Source organism: Urocitellus parryii, chromosome 9 (genome assembly GCF_045843805.1).
Source record: "Urocitellus parryii isolate mUroPar1 chromosome 9, mUroPar1.hap1, whole genome shotgun sequence".
In the NCBI taxonomy this organism is placed as follows: Eukaryota; Metazoa; Chordata; class Mammalia; order Rodentia; family Sciuridae; genus Urocitellus; species Urocitellus parryii.
The window spans coordinates 135,139,923-135,154,775 of NC_135539.1; the positions used below are offsets into that span (position 1 = coordinate 135,139,923).

Sequence of the window (14,853 nt, forward strand, 5' to 3'; positions counted from 1 at the left end):
CATGACAATCAACCCAGGTACCTACAGATGGATGAACAGATAAAGAAAATTTATCTGTTCATGAAGTCACAAAAGGTAGGTAGAACCACATTTCTACCATCAGGAAATAATACCATTTAGCCATAAAAAAGAATGAAATTTTCGGTCATTTGTGGCAGCATGAACAGAACTGGAGGACATTTGGGAAAAGGAAAAATTATGAAGACAATAAAAAGACCAATGGTTACCAAGAAATGAGTGGTGGGGAAGCATAAGGATTTTTAGAACAGTGAAAATATTGCATGATACTAAATGATAGATACATGCAATTATATATTTGTACAAACTCACAGAATGTACAAAACTAAGACTGAACCCTAATATAAACTATGAACTCTGGGTGACTAACATGTGCCAGTCAACTTTAACAATTATACCACTTTGATGTGGGATGGTGATGATGAGGGAATCTCTGATGTGGGGGACAGGGGATGTTTAAGAAACTTCTTTATTTTTTAATAATTATTTTTTAGTTGCAGTTGGATACAATACTTTAATTTTATCTATTTATTTTTATGTGGTGTTGAGGATCAAACCCAGGGCCTCACACGCACTAGGCGAGCGCTCTGCCGCTGAGCCATAGCCCCAGCCCTGTTTAAGAAACTTCTATCTTCCAATTTCACTGTGAACCTAAAACTGCTCTTAAAAAAATAAAGTCTTGAAAAATACGACAAGAAGATTGTGCGAAGATTAGCCTGTTGTTAAAAACTATACCCCCAGTCTAGTCCTTCTACCTGCCCCATGCTGGAGGGTATCTAGAAGATCATCACTCCCCAAATGCACCCATCAATCCTGCATTATCATCATCCCATTACGTTACCCAATGCCCTCTCTTCCTTGATGCTTAGGAAACTCATACTGACTCTTCAACACTTGGGTCAGGTGTTAAGAACTTCCTCTATAAGCTTTTTTCTGGCATCTCACCTCCCCATACTTCATACAATATAAAGTTAATCTTCTATGAGTCTCTGAGGAGTGACATCTTGGCTATTTCTCATCCCCCTCTCTATCCTAAATCCACAGGATTCAAGTTTGTCTAGCACAAAACTGAACAACCAAAGGTAATTAGAAAACATCTGAAATAAGTCAGTGACACCACATGCTTTTGGCTATCTGTAGAAAAGCATAGCCTGTGCCTTACAAATTTAAACTCTGAATGTTGATTCTCACAAATCTTTAAAACATTAAGTTTTACCTAATTTTATACATAAATCCATTCATTCTAGCAAAAAGCAAGGTGAAGGCCACAGACGCTGCTGCCGTGCCCAGAGGCCTCTTCTCTGGGCACAGCCTCAGTTACCTCAGATGCGAATTCCAACGCTACCTTCACGGTAGCTGCCGCTGAACCAGAGATCTCCTGTCAATCAACCACTGACTGCACCGCTACGGCCATTGCTGCTGCCTCTGATTCCCCTGCTGCCAACCTGAGATCACCTGAAGGTCTTCTTCCTGGGTGCTGCTGCCACAGAAGAAACTACTACCCTGGATGCAACTGAAGTTGAACACTGCTGACCCCGGAGATCGCCTGGTGACACTGCCCCCACAGCTATAGTTGCAGCTGCCACTACAGCCACCACTACTGCTGACCCACTGCCTGCTGCCAACAACCATGGCCACTACCACTGCTACCACAGCCTAGAGGACTGCTCTTGGGGAGACTCCAGGTTTGGTTGCACGTGGCTGCACCCATTTTGGGACACCAGCCAGGGCCTGGGGCCTGGGTGCCAGCAGTTTACCACCACAAGAGCCTCTGTCTGGGGACTGCAGCTGGGAACTTCAGGTCCAATGTGGGGGTGCCTGTGGGTTTGGAGGAGCCTGGGGTCTTCCTGCTGAGAGTGCTGGTGGCCCTTGTCTTGGTGCTACACCTCAGGGGTGCTCTTTTGCATGAATGTATCCTCTAGTGGTCTCTCTGCAAGTAGGAGCAGCATTGAGATTCCGGGAATTCAGTGCGGCTGAGCCTGAGGTATCTGAAGCCCAGATCGATGGGACAGAAACTGGGTTTGTGAGAGCTGATCTGGGTTTGGTGATCCCAAGAGATGTCAGAGACAGGGCTGAGAAACTGTTGAACATTGACACAGTTGTACTTTCCAGCAAGATTTATTTTATTTTTTAATTTACTAATTTCTCTATCATATTTGGAACAGGATGTTTTTTATGCATCAGTGTGTGAAGGACAATGATATATGAATGGTGTTTTGTATTTTTGTTGTATTCTTATATCCTTAATTTTTTCTCTTTTTTCATATTCTTCCTCTCTCTTGTCTATTTTCTTGGATTTTTCCCCCCAACTTTTCTCCAACAGCCAATCTCTGTTGGCTCCTCTTCCACTCTTCCTGTGAATTTTTACTTCTAGCTTCTCTCTTCCTCCCTTGTGAATATTGCATACTACACTACCTCTGTTCTCTCATCCACCATTTGAATTGTAAATCATTTTAACAAATATTCTGTTTGTACTATAAATAGTTACTGAACTCATCATTTTGGTTCAATGCAAGAAAGCAGTAGACACCTTAGTGGGAGCTATTAGATTTTTTTTTTTAGTTGTTGATTGACCTTTATTTATTTACTTATATGTGGTGCTGAGAATCGAACCCAGTGCCTCACACATGCTAAGCAAGCACTCTACCAACTGAGCCACACCCCCAGCCCCAGGAGCTATTAGGTTTAAGGCTATATACTGCTGATATTGGTCTTACCAGTAAAGGTAAAATGCTGGAAACCTTCAGGGAGACTGTAGGTCTGCAGGGTAGAATTTATCTTGCCTTACATCCTTACTTTCAGATGGGAAAACACACTAACAACATGAAAAAACAAGGGAATAAAGCGCTCCAAACAAATCAATATGCTTCAATAACAGAAGCCACTAATAACATGATAGAAGAAATATCCAAGGAGGAGTTCAGATTGTACACAGTTAAATTAGTATGTGAAGTAAAGGATAGTATAAGGAGCAAAAATCAAAGAAAAAATACAGAAAGTGAAAGACCATTTAATAAAGAGTTGGAGCAGAGATACAAACCAAAGGAATGCACAATCTTTTCAATGATATAATAGCAGAAAACTTCTGAAACCTAAAAGAATGGAATGGAAAATCAAATACAAGAGGTTTACAGGACCCCAGATGTACAAAATTACAGCAGACCACACGAAGACACATTATAATGAGAATAACTAACACAGAGAATAAAGATAAAATCTTAAAGGCTGTGAGATTAAAAAAAAATCAAATTACATATAGGGAAAACCAATTTGGAACTCAACTGGTTTCTCAGCCCAGACCCTCAAAGCTAGAAGGTCCTAGAATAATATATTTCAAGCTCTTTAAGAAAACGAATGCCAATCAAGAATTTTATATCCAGCAAAATTAAGTTTTAGATTTGAAGATGAAATTAAAACATTCCATGATAAACAAAACTTAAAAGAATTCACAACTAGAAAACGCACACTACAGAACATTCTCAACAAAATATTCCATGAGGGTGAAGTGGAAAAAAAAAAAAAAGTGAAAACCAAAGGGAGGATCTACACTAAAGTGACATTCAATCAAATGAGAAACTAAGACAAATAAAAAACTAGAAATAAATCAAAATGACAGGGAATACAAATCATATCCCAATAATAATCTTAAATGTTAATAGCCTAAACTCATCAATCAAAAGACACAGACTGGCAGATTGGATTAAAAAGCAAGACCCAACAAGATGCTGTCTTCAGAGACTCACCTCATGGGAAAGACATCCACAGACTGAAGGTGAAAGGATGGGAAAAACTTATCACTCATAAGGATTGCATAAACAAGCAGGGGTTTCCATTCTCATTTCAGATAAAGTACACTTCAAACCAAAGTTTATTAGAAGAGACAAAGAAAGACATTTCGTACTTCTTAAGGGAAGTATATATAAGCAGGACATAACTATTATAAGTATTTATGCCCCAAACAACGGAGCATCTATGTACATCAAACAAACCCTTCTCAATTTCAAGAGTCAAATAGACCACAATACAATAATACTGGGTGACATTAACACACCTCTCTCACTACTGGACAGATCTTCCAAACAAAAACTAAATAAACTATAGAACTAAATAATACAATCAATAATTTAGAATTATTAGACATAGAATATTTCATCCATCAATGAGCAAATATACTTTCTTCTCAGCATCTTCTCTAAAACAGACCATATCTTATGCCACAAAGCAACTCTTAGTAAATACAAAAAAAAAAAAAAAAACCCAAAAAACCCCAGAGACAATACCCTGCATTCTATCAGACCACAAGGGAATGAAATTAGAAATAAACAATAAAATAAAAACAAATGGAGACTAAATAATACACAATTGAATGATGAATGGATAGGAGAAGAAATCAAAGATAAAATAAAAAAAATTCTTAGAGGTAAATGAGAACACTGATACAACATATCAAAATCTCTGGGATACTATGAAGGCAGTACTAAGAAAAAAGTTTATTGCATTGAATGCATTCATTAAAAGAATAAAAAGTCAACAAATAAATGACCTAACACTACATCTCAAAGCCCTAAACAAAGAAGAACAAATCAACACCAAAAGCAGAAGATGGGAAATAATTAAAATCAGAGCTGAAATTAATAAAATTGAAACAAAAGAAACAACTGAAAAAATTGACAAAACAAAAAGTTGGTTCTTCAAAAAAATAAATAAAATAGATAAACCCCTGGCCATGCTAACAAAGAGAAAAAGAGAGAAAACTCAAATTACCAAAATACAAGATGAAGAAGGAAATATCACAATGGACACGTCTGAAATACAGAAGATAATTAGAAACTATTTTGAAAATTTATACTCTAATAAAATAGAAAATATCGAAGACATCAACAAATTTCTAGAGACATATGACCTACCCAAACTGAATGAGGAGGTCATACATGATTTAAATAGATCAATTTCAAGTAATGAAATACAAAACGCCATCAAAAGCCTACCAACCAAGAAAAGCCCAGGACCAGATGGATTCTCAGCTGAGTTCTACAAGACTTTCAAAGAAGAATTAACACTAATACTCTTCAAAGTATTCCATAAGATAGAAAAAGAGTGAACCCTTCCAAACTCATTCTATGAGGCTAATATCATCCTGTCACCAAAACCAGACAAAGACACATCAAGGAAAGAAAACTTCAGACTAATATCCCTGATGAACACAGGTGCAAAATTTCTTGATAAAATTCTGGCAAATTGCATACAAAAACATTAAAAAGACAGTGCACCATGACCAAGTGGGATTCATCCCAGGGATGCAAGGTTGGTTCAACATATGGAAATCAATAAACATAATTTATCATATTAACAGACTTTAAAGCAAGAATCATATGATCATCTCAATAGATGCAGAAAAACCATTTGACAAAATACAGCACACCTTCATTTTCAAAACATTAGAAAAACTAGGGATAGTAGGAATATACCTCAACATTGTAAAAGCTATATATGCTAAACCCAAGGCCAATATCATTCTAAATGGAAAAAAATTGAAGGCATTTCTGCTAAAAACTGGAATAAGATAAGGATGTCCTCTTTCACCACTTCTATTCAACATCATCTTTGAAACGCTAGTCAGAGCAAATAGACAAAAGAAAGAAATTAAAGGGATACAAATAAGTAAAGAAGAACTCAAACTATCACTATTTGCTGATGACATGATTCTACATCTAGAATAATCTAAAAAATTCCACCAGAAAACGTCTAGAACTAATAAATGAATTCAGCAAAGAGGCAGGATATAAAATCAACACCCATAAATCAAACATATTCCTGTACATCAGCAATGAGTCCACTGAAACAGAAATTAAGAAAACTACTCCATTCACAATAGCCTCAAAACAAACAAACAAACAAACAAACAAACAAACAAACCTGGGACTCAATCTAACAAAAGAGGTGAAAGACCACTATAATGAAAACTACATGACACTAAAAAAGCAATTAAAGAAAACCTCAGAAGATGGAAAGATCTCCCATGTTCCTGGATAGGCAGAATTAATACTGTCAAAATGGCCATATTACCAAAAGCATTATACAGATTTAATGTAATTCCTCTTAAAATCCCAATGACATTCTTCATAAAAATAGCAAAAGCAATCATGAAATTTATTTGGAAAAATAAGAGACCCAGAATAACTAAAGCAATCCTTAGCAAGAAAAGTGAAGCAGGAGACCATCACGATACCAACCAATCGCAATAGCAGACCTTAAACTATACTACAGAGCCACAGTAATAAAAACAGCATGGTATTGGCATGTAGACTTGTAGACCAATGGTACAGAATAGAGGACACAGAGACAAACCCACATAAATATAGTTATGAGATACTATACAAAGGTGCCAAAAACATTCACTGGATAAAAGATAGCCTATTAGGGTTAGGGTTACGGTTAGGTGCTAGTAAAACTGGAAATCCACACATAGCAAAATGAAATTAAACCTTCATCAGTCACCCTGCACAAAATCAACTCAAAGTGGATCAAAGACTTAGGCACTAGAACAGAGACACTATGCCTAACAGAAGAAAAAACAGGCCCAAATCTTCACCACATTGGCCTAGGATCTGACTTCCTTAATAACACTCCTAAAGCGCAAGAAGTAAAATCAAGAATTAATAAGTGGGATGGACTTGACTTAAAAAGCTTCTTCTCAGCAAAGAAAACAATTAATAAAGTGAGGAGAGAGCCTACAGATTGGGAGAAAATCTTCACCATGTGTACTTCGATGAACTAAAAAATCTTACCACCGAAAATAATAAAAATTAAAAAAAAAACCCAATCAATAAATGGGCTGAGGGCTGAGCAGACACTTCATAGAAGAAGAAATATAATTGATTAACAAATACATGAAAAAGTGTTCAACATCTCTAGCAATTAGAGAAATGCAAATCAAAACTACTCTTAAGATTTCCTCTCACTCCTGTCAGAATGTTGAGAGCCATTGCCAAGTAGGAATGACGCATGGCATGACCCAGGTCATTTGCAGTGACATTGCATGTAAGGCAACCTTGCTCAAGGACCAGGGCGGATCTGGGTTTAGGGCAGATCAGGGTTTAGGGCGCTCCTTGGGTTTAGGGCGGTTCCAGGTTTAAGGTGTATCCTGCTGGGAATAGGGCGTATCCTGCTGCCTCAGGCCCGCCCGCTCCTTGAGTTCCCCCGTTGAGTTCTCGTGGGATTCAGAGAGTATTTTGGGATGCAGAGCCCAGTGGAAGCATGGATTTCCCCAGAACGTGTGTGTAGAGTGCCGGTGTGAGTTCGGGAATAAAGAGTTGCTGTTTGAATCTACAAGGTGTCTGGTGGCTCGTGATTTTGTGCCCAGCCAGACTGCGGCATTGCCAAGGTCGCGGGTTCGTTCCCCGTACAGACCACTGGGCTCTGCATCCCAAAATACTCTTCTGAATCCCGGGAGAACTCAACGGGAACTCAAGGAGCGGGCGGGCCTGAGGCAGCAGGATACACCCTATTCCCAGCAGGATACACCTTAAACCTGGAACGGCCCTAAACCCAAGGAGCGCCCTAAATCCTGATCCGCCCTGGTCCTTGAGCAAGGTCACCTTACATGCAATGTCACTGCAAATGACCTGGATCATGCCATGCGTCATTCCTACTTGGCAATGGCTCTCAGCATCAGAATGGCAATCATCAAGAATACAGGCAACAATAAATGTTGGCAAGGATGTGGGAAAAAAGGTACACTCATACATTGCTGGTGGGACTGCAAATTGGTGCAACCACTATGGAAAGCAGTATGGAGATTTCCTCAGAAAACTTGGAATGGAACCACTATTTGACCCAGCTATCCCACTCCTTGGTTTATATCCAAAGGACTTAAAATCAGCATACTATAGTGACAAGACCAGGTTATATCCCACTCCTTGGTTTATACCCAAAGGACTTACAATCAGCATACTATATTGAGAAGCTCAATTCACAATAGTTAGACTATGGAACCAACCTAGGTGTCCCTCAATAGATGAATGGATAAAGAAAAGATGATATCTATACTCAACGGACCATTACTCAGCTTTAAAGAAGAGTGAAATTATGGCATTTTCCAATAAATGGTTGGAGCTGGAGAATATCATGCTAAGTGAAACAAGCAATTCCACAAAACCAAAGGCCAAATGTTTTCTCTAATATGCATAAGCTAATTCACAATAAAGTGGGGGAAGTGGCACCAGGGAAGAAGAGATTACCCTAGATAGAACACCTTAGATTAGGTAGAGGGGAGGGGAGGGGATGTGGGGATAGGAAAGATAGTAGAATGAAACGACATTATTACTGTATGTATCTATGTGACTACATGACCAATATGATTCTGCAACATGTACACTCAGAAAAATGAGAAAGTATATGTCATGTATGTATGATACATCAAAGTGCATAAATAATTCTATTGTCATTCTACTATATAACTAGTTGAAACAAATACAAAATTTTTTTTAAAAGCAAGGACTTTTATAATATCTGTCTCATTTTGTAATATCTGGCTCAACATTCATGCCACAAAGGAGAATACCACATCACTGAAGAAGAGTCACTATGAAGAGGCTGAAACAAGAAACCATAGCACCTCTGATTTTTTTCCCATTCTCATCATGCCCACAAAGGGACTGGGAGTGAGAATGTTAGATCCCTCATTTCAGAGTGAGATAATGGAAACCAGAGACATCATAGCTAGCTTCATGCACAATGAGTTAAGTTGACCCTTGCAGAGTAGGAAGAGGTGGTGGTGATGTTCCAGGCCCAAATACAACCCTACAAGGGAATATCTGATCCTCTTACAGAGTTACCTTAAAGTTTCTTCAATTATAAGAAGACAGCTGCCAAGAAAACACACGTATATAAAAAATAAGTGAGCCAATGATATGTAAATAGTAACTTATTTAGGCCAAATTTTGAATTTGAGACTTAACTGTGAGACCAAGTAGAAGAAATAAAATCATCACTGCTTTCACTATTAGTAACTGACCTTGCTTTCTACTTCAGAGGCAAGAAGGTATGCACTGGGCAAAATTTCATTTCCATTTACCTTTAAATCTGTTTCCCCCACCAACCCAAGACCAGGTTGTTTATTTGGTTTGTTTATTTATTACTGGGGAGTTAACCCAGGGGCATTTTACCACTGAGTCACATCCCTAGCCCTTTTTATTTTGAGACAGAGTCTCGCTAAGTTGCTGATGGCCTTGCTAAATAACTGAGGCTGGCCTTGAACTTGTGGTCCTCCTGCCTCAATCTCCCATGTCACTGGGATTACAGGCGAGTGCCATGGCACCTGGCTCTGCTTATTTGTTTTTGTGTTCTCTTGAGTTCTTCAAGTCCTAAGAAATGTGAACCTCCTTGCTGATGATGCCCCATTTAACTTATTAACTGTTCCCCTATCTAAATGTCCTCTATAATCTTCTTACCTACAGCTAGGAAGGTGCTCAACAGCTGCTCCGTAGCAACAGGCTTGATCTCTGTCCGTAGATTAACAAACCTGCCAACCACCAAGGGGGCTCGGCGAAAACCCAGAATCCTGGTTTGGAAGGTTGAAGAAGAGAAGAAAAAAATTCTTAAAAGATGTATTTTAAATAAATAACAGTCTCAAAAATTATGTTTATCATGTTAGATGTGTGAAGAGATTTAGATAGGCAGGTAAATCTTGTTTTTTAGAGGTACATATATTTAGGAGTTTAATTTTAAGATTGATGTAATTTATTTTCCACTTCAGCAAAAAAGATTAGGCTAACTGGCCAAAATGTGAATAGTTGTTACGTCTAAGGAATGGGTATATCAGTTCATTATGCTATTCGCTCTACTGTTAGAAATTTTTCATAATAAAAATTTAAAATAAAGAAAGTATTAAAAAAAACTGGGCCTAAACTCATACATGGGTTCAAAACTTTGAGTAAAATAGCACACTGATAAAACTATGCAAATTGACCTAAAAGAATAAACACAGGACAACTTAAATACAAAACATCTGGAGGTCTCTGTCATCAATGGTCTAAAAAGCACTATGATTAAAAACCTTATGATTAAAAACAATCATTTTTCAAATAAATTAATCTTCCTGGCTAATAAACACACACTCCCTGAAGAAAAATTAGAGGGGCAGAATTTGGAACATAGAAAAAATTAATAATGAAGAAAATAAAGACCATCCATAATTCCACAACCTAGAAATAACATTTTGGCATGTAAGCATTTTTCTTTTCCATGAATGTATAAACACATACTATACATATGCACACACCATTGAGCTCATACTTATATAGTTTAAAATGCATGTAAAAACATATTCTGAGTTATATATGCTCACACATGTATGTATAAACATTCTTACATGTATGTGCATATCATAGAGTTACACTGTGTACAGCTTTGCATCCTGCTTTTTACTCATTCTTGCATCAGGAACCTTCCCCATATCATTAGAAAGACTTTAAAAGTGGTTATGTAATAAATAATCCACTATTTAGGCTGCTGATTCTGCCCTAAACCTAATCTTAGAAAAGCCACAAAAGCAAAGAGACCAAAAGATCTGCAAAGTAACACAAAAATTGAGAGAAAACCCCTAAAGCCCAAGAAGGTATCTAAATCTGAGTGTAATAGAAAAACAGCAAAACCAAAGCAGAAGTGTCAGGAGCCATGAACAGAAGAAAAAAGGTGGGATGTAGTCTTTCTGCCCACTGACCACTGCTGGCCAAAGGACAGCAGGCAGTTTAGTGCTGAAGGGCAGTATCACAGCAGCACTTGGGGCTGGTTAGGAGCAATTAACAAAGAGATAGGGGTTGTCCAGAGAATATCTGGCTTTAAGGTAGGAAAGAACTTTCAAATACAAGACCCCAAAGCACAAATCATAAACTACAATATTATGTTCAATTGTTATCAAAAGTAACTATTTCTGTATGAAGAATATCTCACTCTACGTTCACTGCGTGAAAAATTAAAACTTGCCAGAGCTGGAAAAATGAAAAATAAAAGAATAATGATATACCTCTTTATATATATTAACAAAAATTCCCATATTGGGTAATATAAATATTATTCTGGAAATGGGGAAAGGATGTTCTGCATGACCTGCTGGTGTTCAACAAATGGGAAACAAGAAAGGAGCTGGGAATGAAGAAAATAGGCAAATAAACAAAGTCTTGGACAGCTTGATTCCAGTGTGCCATAATGTGAGGAATAAGATTTACCCAACTCTCAGTCATTAGGTCTTAAAAGATGTTGCCCAAATTCATGGTATTATAAACATTTATTTAAGTTTTTCCATATTAGTAGGTATTTAGTTTGTTACCAGTTTTTCACTACTATAAAATGCTACAGCTAAAATAACTGTACATATATCTAAATTTTTTTATTATTTCTCCAGGGTACTTCTTAGAAATACCTTAGATATATGCATAAAAAGGTAATTATTTGTTCAAAGGGTATGAACATTTAATACTTTGATACAAAATGCCAGTGTTCTTAACAGAAAGATTGAAATTAAGAATTTCATAAGGAGCATATCTATTCCTGCCAATAAAGTATTACCCTTTAAAAAAAATCTTTGCCATTTTCAGCAGGTAAAGATAGTAAGCCATGGTTTTAATTAGTTTTTAAGATTTCTAGTAAGAAAGAACTCCCATATTTATTAGCAGTTGATAATTCCTATTCAGTTAACTTCCTGTGTTCTTGACACATTTTCTAATAAAATTTTAGGGTATACACAGATTTGTAGAAACATGTAAAAAATCCTTCCTAATAGAAAAAAAATTCACCCTTATTTCTTTATGGTTCCCTTATAGATTTATTTTTAAACAAATATTGTGAATAATTTCATTTAAAGTCAGACAATATGCCACACAGAACTGGTGAGATGAGTAACTGGAATACTAGACACCTCAGCTAACAGGTTTCTGACTAGAAACCTACTGAGAAAAACCTATTAATTTTCATGATTATAGAATTCATATCTATTTTTTAATTACTGCTTTTTGAGGCAGTTAATGTTTTTCATACACGTATATATACATACATACACACACACATATTTATATATACACATAAACACACACATATTTGTGTATATATATATATATATATACATTTTAAAAATACAAGAGAACATATTTCAGGCTGTATGTTGCCAGTATGTGGGGATGAGTCATATTATTAATGACCAATAATAATTCAGACATCTGAATTCAGAAATTTGGTTTTCATCCTGCCATTTTATTTATCAAGATCTTCACTCATGATAATGACAAAAGGAATGCCAGGAACGGCATGAGGTAAAAGGAAGTAAAACTCTGAAGTTAAAATTTACTTTGGTGTTCCTGGTGTCACCCATATGAGGGACTCACACAAACATAATGGAATTTAGTCAACCAGTTATTTAAAATAGGTAACAAGTCCAAGTTATTAAAGTGTCACACTTAGGAGGAGTTCACAGTTCTCTTCAAGAGAGATTCTGGAAAGGAAACAGAGTGAACATAACCCATTGGGATTACACGTACCTGTCCAAATGAAAGGCTGCTACCTCTGCGTTGTGTCTATCATAACCAGCATATGGCTCCCCTTCCACCACATAGTCTCGGCTATACCTGCAAAGGGAATGAGAAGCACAAATGTTGACATGAATTATACCAGTACCAGAGGTGACAGCACAAGAGGTAGAATACACAGTCAGAGCAAACCTGACTGTGCTCCTTTGACACCTTCTCTGTCAATCTCAAGAACAATTCTGGGCTAGCACCCAATTGTTGGTAGATGGATTAAAGATTAGGTAAAGAAGGAAACCAGAATTCCCTATCTGCCCCAGCAATCATTCAATGACTAAAACATGGAAGATGTTATTGTTACCCATCTAACAGGCTTTCAATGTAGTTAAAATACAGCTACATAGTAATTTTCTGGAAGGCAAGAACCATCTGTATATTGCCAGAATAGTGTTAAACCTACAGTTAGTGCTTAATAAACATCTACTAAATAGTGAACTAAAGAAATAAAGGAGGGCTGGGGATGTGGCTCAAGTGGTAGCGAGCTCGCCTGGCATGCGTGCAGCCTGGGTTCGATCATCAGCACCACATACAAACAAAGATGTTGTGTCCGCCGAGAACTAAAAAATAAATATTAAAAATTCTCTCTCTCTCTTTCTCTCTCTCTCTTTCTCTCTCTTTAAAAAAAAAAAAAAGAAATAAAGAAATAAAGGAAAAACTTCACTTACCAGAATGGCTGTGGTAAGGCTTATAAAAGAAGTTTAAATTTCTTTGGGAAAAATGGTCCTGACACTGCTTAATTTTTTTTAGTGAGAAGGCAAAAGTACTTCTGAAGAAAGCTGCTTGAATAACCATTCTGGCCTGGCAGCAAGAGCTGAAAGTGGCTCTTTGTTACTTGACTGGGTAACCTTGAGTAAAACCCTCTGTGCTCTGGGTCTCAGATTCCTTATCTACAATATTAGGGTTAGAGCAGGAGACCATTTCTTTCTTTCTTAATATATTTTTTTAGTTGTAGATGGACACAATACCTTATTTTATTTATTTATTTTTATGTAGTGCTGAGGATCGAATCCAATGCCTAACTCGTACTAGGCAAGCACTCTACCACTGAGCCACAAACCCCAGCCCCGGGAGGTCATTTCAAAGGTATCTTTCATCTTAAACTACACTCTGATGAATTTTATGCCACCTACATGACATAAACAAAGGATAAGAAAACCAGCATATTTATACTAATCATCTTAAAAGAATTTTAAAAAATTGTTTTAGTTGTAGAGGGATACAATATCTTAATATTTAATTCACCTATGACTTCTACTGCTCACTTGCATTTCTGAATCAAAGGGGACCTAATAGATTTCACAATGGAACTGTAAAATAGAAATAAGAGACTGAAGTGAAGGAAAGCAGTTCCACTAATGACAGTGAAATTCCCAATGCTGAAACAACTACAAGTGGAAAATGGTACTATAAGGTAGTGGCCTCCAACTTAAATGACCTTAGAGTACAAAGTGAAATCACATTCCAAAAACATGTCTTCAAGGCAAAGTGAGGAAGCATTCAAGTTAGAAAACAGCATCATCACTTGGGTGGGCACAATTTTTCTTAGCATATTCCATATGCCACGTATTTTTTGCTCCCCATACAAATGATCGTTTAGGTTTCTTAGGTTTACACTGGCTGCCTCTAAATTAAATTTCAATTTTTAAATACTACTACAACACTTTTCTCTCTATTATAGGTGAAGTCTATCCATAAAGCTGGGGGACAGTTCTTGAATACTTTATTTTTCAGGGCTTCAGTGAAGTCCAAGGAAGCTATGTGGTGATATGCAGCACATTCCAGTAAGTGAAGCATTAAAGAGCTTCCCAATACATCTAAAGGCTACTGCAGAGAAATGTAAAACCCTAGAGAAATCCAGGGCTGGTGGGGAAGGGAGGGAAGGAAAAGGGAAAAGAATAAGAATCAAAATGAAAGAACTGTATTGGAGTCAGGCATCTGAATCCTCAGCTCATATTTTGGCTGTGAGAACATGGAAGTTCAGAACCCTGAATCTCATTTTCTTCATCTATAAAATAGTTTGGTTAGCTAATCTTCAAGGTCCCTTTCAATATGTTCTAAGATCATTCATTCACTTCTGGGCTCCTGCCTTCTTATTCCTTTTCTACTATAACTGCAGCTTTTGCCTATAAAAAATCAATTTACTTCCAGAATAGATACAGCTATGTTGAAAAAAATTACTTTGGTAGTATAAAGGAAAATGTGTAAATAAGTGTCACTGTATTCCTATATATGTCAACTACCTACACATACCTTCTAT

The 14,853-nt window shown here is 37.0% G+C and overlaps 1 protein-coding gene across 2 annotated transcripts in view; it reads right to left on the minus strand.

The window, feature by feature from the left end:
* Window positions 1–14,853, minus strand: part of Fam20b (FAM20B glycosaminoglycan xylosylkinase) — a 48,813-nt gene that overhangs the window by 17,864 nt on the left and 16,096 nt on the right. For both annotated transcript variants that reach the window (XM_026388452.2, XM_026388453.2), the window contains exons 3-4: window positions 12,552–12,638; window positions 9,471–9,580 (exon numbers count right to left, since the gene is read on the minus strand). In XM_026388452.2, the coding sequence (XP_026244237.1) occupies window positions 9,471–9,580; window positions 12,552–12,638 (197 nt within the window). The remainder of the gene's footprint in view (window positions 1–9,470; window positions 9,581–12,551; window positions 12,639–14,853) is intronic.